At 53.0% G+C, this 5055-nt stretch overlaps 1 gene segment (V, D, J or C); it reads left to right on the forward strand.

Moving 5' to 3' along the window:
• Positions 1–2865: 2865 nt before the first annotated feature.
• Positions 2866–3473, forward strand: LOC112548655. The segment is given in 2 exon segments: positions 2866–2962; positions 3055–3473. Coding segments are annotated over 2 exon segments (477 nt in total).
• The last annotated feature ends 1582 nt before the right edge of the window (positions 3474–5055 follow it).

Genomic DNA, 5055 nt, shown 5'->3' on the forward strand with positions numbered 1-5055 from the left:
GGTGCTTGTTGTTTCCTCTGGAGGCAGGGCACTCTTGCAGCATGCAGTGATGAGGGCAGACCCCGTTCAGATTCACCTGGATGACCGCATGGCTAATGGCTGCCCTTCTTCCTGGCCCAGGCCTTTTTAAAACCTCTCTGACCTCAGCAGCCCGGTCCAACCGAAGCTGCCAATACTGGCTACAAACCAACCAATCTGCATGGCATCCCTGGCTACCTGGGCCCGCGCGCAGGGCCGGGTCTTTCCCCCCCCTGCCCAGGTGACCAGAGCATCGCCTCCCAGGCGCCAGGCTTTTGTCTGCAGACAAGGAGCGAGATCCCCGCTGTGAGGGATTCAACAGCAGCCTCTCAGGCTGGCTGAGACAGATCTCTGGAGAGGGGCACCGACGGGGCATTTCTGCCACAAGCCTGACCTGCACTGTGTCTGGAACCACCATCACCAGCAGCTACTATTGGCACTGGGAATGGCAGGCTCCTGGCAAAGGCCTCTAGTGGATGGAGACGTGGACCAGGAACCTTTATATAGGCTGGTGTTCCATAACTTTCACCATCCCTGTGGAAGTCCAAGTACTACTTTGGGCTTATCTTTGGGGAAAAGGATGGAGTGGGCAGGGGAGGTAGACTGCAGCACTTACTACAGCCTGACCCTGCGGAGCCAAGCCACCATCTCTGAAGACAAATCCCACAACCAGATTCCCCCTGCAGCTGTGTTCCCTGACAGCTGCAAACACCTCCATGTATTATTGTGCCACGGCAGACACAGAGCAGAGCAGGGGAAGCACAGAAAAGGTTAGCAGATGCCTTATGAAAAGGCTTTTTTATTTATTTTTTTTAATTGTGTGCGTCAGGACAAATTAGGCTTATCAGGCATCTATACAGATATCTGCGCTGATGTACTGGCATCAGAGAACAGTTAATTAATCAAGTCCGTGGAGCATGCAAACTGACATGCCTCATGCTGCATTGTGCACAAGTGTATAAATGGCAAAATGCACATCAGCACTGAGAAAATGGTGGCAGCGCACTTTGAAACTAAAACACCTTCGATGTGTGTGACGCAGCGCCGGGTGCTCTTAATTAGTACAGATCACTAATCAAAAGCCCCTGGCACTGTATCACATACACATGTAAAAATTGTCATTAGTTCTGAATTCTGTTGACTGAGCAGAGTCGAGTCACTCAGGTCTGTGAGGTGCTACCACTTGCAAATACCCTACCTCCCAGAGTTTTCAGTCTGGGGCTACAGATACTCCCAAACCCATGGCAGGCATCCTATATGCAGGCTCCAAGCCTGGAGTCCTTGAGGTTCAGGTGCCCCCTACTCTCACTTGCCCCTAGCCAAAGACCATAGGAGTAACCTAGACAAAATGTCCAAAGGAATCTCCCATTGCAACAAAATGTGTAGCTGAGATCCTCCCATTGGGAGGCTATAGTAAACTGTCTTGAAGCGGAGGGCAGGGGGGTTCCTCCACCCTCAACAACAATAAGTTATTCAAAGTTGGGAAGAAGGGGATCTTCCCTTCCGGGTACAGTAAAACCATCTGGACCAACACCATCATCATGGTGCCTCCCCTAAACGGGGGACAACCATGATGTTGATCATGGCATGTTTCCTGTTAGATTAAAAAAAAAAAAGGCAGCTCTTTGGCATCATATTCCCCAGATGATCTGAGTGAGGCTGGAGGCACAGCAATGAAGTCTCCTGCTCACCCCAGGCTCACTGCAATAACCCCAACCCCTGGGTGCTTCTCAGGCTTACCAGGAAGCCCCAGCACTAGCTCCACCGGGCTCCAAGATATGTCTCCCACCCCTGCATGGCCTCCCCTTTGGCTTGTTCTACCCCACATCAGGCCTGCTTGCTGCCTAAGCACCTCCTGGCACAGCAGAAGCTCCTTAGGGAAGGACCTTGTTTGTGCAGCCCAAAGCACAGCTGGAGCCGGTCACAACTGCAAAGACAAGTGAGGACTCAGCATCAGCTGAACAAGAAACACAGAAACCCCCTGAGAACACAGACCAACAAGGGTCATTCAGCTAGAGTGGGGGGAACACAGCACACACACATGCACGTGCACACTCACTGGCTGATTTGCAGCTTTCCCTGACCCATCTCCAATACCCAGGCCTAGCCTCAGCCCAGAAGACCAACATGGGTCATTCAGCTAGAGTGGGGGGAAACACAGCACACTCACTGGCTGATTTGCAGCTTTCCCTGACCCATCTCCAATACCCAGGCCTAGCCTCAGCCCAGAGCAAGTGGTTCCCACATAGACATATTAGGGTTCAGACCTTAGGCTCCTATCCATGCCCTAAACTGGAAGGAGTGTGGTGCCCTGAGGGCTGTGACATGAGGCAGGAGCAGTAGGGGGGCACCTTCCTTCCACTCCCAAGCCAGCCCCCTGGAGACTCCCAAGATAGAAGTAGGCAGGCCCCTGCAGGGAGACAGGAGCAAGTGGAGCTAGTACCCCCAGGGAAGGGCAGGAGCAGCACAGGGGGCCCCAGGCAAGGGAGGGACTCCTGGCATTGACACAGCCTGCTGCAGACATAGGTAGGACAGGCATCTTGGCAGATCTTAGGAGCTCATGTAGCCCATTGTATCCAACTCCCAGGGAATCCTCAGCACTTGGGGCTCAGGACCAAAACCCTCAGGCATCCAGAGCTGTCCCTGGTTCCTCAGGAGATTTCCAGGTGTCCACACTACCCTCCTACAGACACCCACACCCCTCTCCCCTGGTCCCCCAGGGAATACTACTCTCCTAGCCTGGCACCTCATGTACTCACTTAAGGACCCATATGCAAATCTCTCCTCCCAGGCTGCCTACTTAAATACAGCCCCTGAGCCCCAGAACCTCAGTCCCTGCCCTGCCTTTATCCTGCCCACTCCTGCCTGCTGGGAGGCTCATTTCTTATGACCCTCAGGATGGAGATGCCCCTGCTGCTCCTTGCCCTGTTCTCCTGTCTCACCTGTGAGGGTCTCTGGGGCAGGGGGCAGCAATCACAGCAGGGGAATGGATGCATTCAGTGGCTAACTCACTCTCTGCCTTATTATTCTTCCCAGATGCCGTCTCTGCAGTGACACTGGTGCAGTCTGGCCCAGGAGTGGCGAAGCCTGGAGAGACCCTCACCCTGACCTGCACGGTCTCTGGCGTCTCCATCGCTGACAGCAGCTATGAGTGGAACTGGATCCGGCAGCCTGCTGAGAAAGGGCTGGAGTGGGTGGCGTATATACATCCATATGGTGGGAGCACATACTACAACCCATCTCTCCAGAGCCAAACCACCATCTCTGCAGACACATCCAAAAACCAGCTCTCCTTGCAGCTGCGCTCCCTGGCAGCTGCAGATACTGCCACATATTACTGTGCCAGGGAAACACACAGTGACACGGAGCAGGGCAGGGGCTGCACAACAAGGGGAAGCTATTCTCTTACACACATTTCAAGCCTTTTTGAGAGCAAATTCCCTATTAGATCCTAAGACAAATATTGCCTGTGGAGGAGGCAGAGATATCTTAGGGGAATCACGAGGTATAAATCCCTTCTACTTGCAAGTCTTTCACCTTACACCACCGGGTTAAAAAAAGGCAGGAGAGGGGCATGAGTGGATTTTTAAAGAAAATGTCACAGCTCAGCTGTCTAAAAATCAATGGAAATAAAGGAGTTGCCACTGATCCTGGTGAGCTCAATTGACAGCCCAGCTACCAGTCAGACCTTGACATTCCTCCAGGCAACAGCCTTCCCATGAACCCAAACAGGATCAGAGGCTAAGACGGCTCTGATTTGCCATGGATGACTTCACTGACATCCACAGCACCAGTTACCAGCCCACCTAGCTCACCCCGGCAGCTGCCAGCTCCAGCCAGATCCTCCAACTCCTTTGTGGCTGTGCTGAAGAGGACACACGACACCCACCGCACCCACGATACCTGCCTGAGCCCAGCATGGATGGCTCAGCAGAGACAGCTGGAAAATAACCCCAGCACCCTGCAGTGACCAACTGCAACAAAGAGAAGCATCTCATGCCCGAATTATTTGGCTGTCATCCACCCTGCCACACAGCATCCAGAATAAGAGGCAGCAGCACTCACAGCCTGGGCTTAAAGACAGTCTGAGCCAAGAGAAACATCCCAAACTCTGCTCCTGCTTTCCAAACAGCTTCACTTTTGAACTTCACTTCTCAAGCAGCCTAAAGGCATTTGGGAGCTGCCCTTGAGCTGGAGATGGGCCCCTCACACCCTCAGAAAAATCTCACCCCCAGCTGTGCATTGTGCCCCCACTAGATGCTATACAGGAACCACCTGCAACCACTTCCCCTCTCAACAATCCCATCCCCTAATTTCCTCTCCCCTCCACCCCATTGAATGAAATGAATCTACTAACTGACCTGGCTGTGGGGTTTTGTATGAAGTATAGGGGGAGAGAAGGCAGTCAGGTCACTGCACCAAAAGTACAGTAAGTGCCATGAGGCCTTGTGTGGCAGCTGCTCCAGTGCACTGGATAGGAGGGCCTGGATTTCTCAGTTCACAGCCCAGCACAATCTGTTCCCATCATGAGGAGAAAGCAGCAATGCTGCTTATAGGGTAAGGGAGATGCAAATCGGGGGCTGGCCATCCCATATAAGTCCCCTGGCCATGGGGTCTTTGGAAGTTTGACACTCCCAGCCTAGGCAAAAACACACCTGGTTTCCTTCCAGCCATATGCTCCCATGTGAACTTGGGAAAATTTACATTCACATTAACACTTGCCATCCCCATCTCACTTTGAGCAGACATTACCACACAGGAGACCTGCTCTTATATGGAGCTTGGGGTCAAGGAAATCCTTACAGCTCTGGGGGTCAGAGAAGCAAACTCCCTGGTGATGAGTCACAGGCACTGCATGGGACTTCCTTGAGCGAGAGATAAAAAAACCTATCAGCACATCCCCATTGCCCACAACCAGCCCCAGCAGTGGCCATGGAGCAGGTGTCTAAGTGTGAGGCTGTGCGATCCCCTTCTTGTGGGATCTCCCTCACGCTGCACCAAAACTGCCCATGGAAACTGAGTGAGGGAACCTGGATG

This window comes from Alligator sinensis, unplaced genomic scaffold, assembly GCF_000455745.1.
Source record: "Alligator sinensis unplaced genomic scaffold, ASM45574v1 scaffold1689_1, whole genome shotgun sequence".
NCBI lineage: Eukaryota > Metazoa > Chordata > Crocodylia > Alligatoridae > Alligator > Alligator sinensis.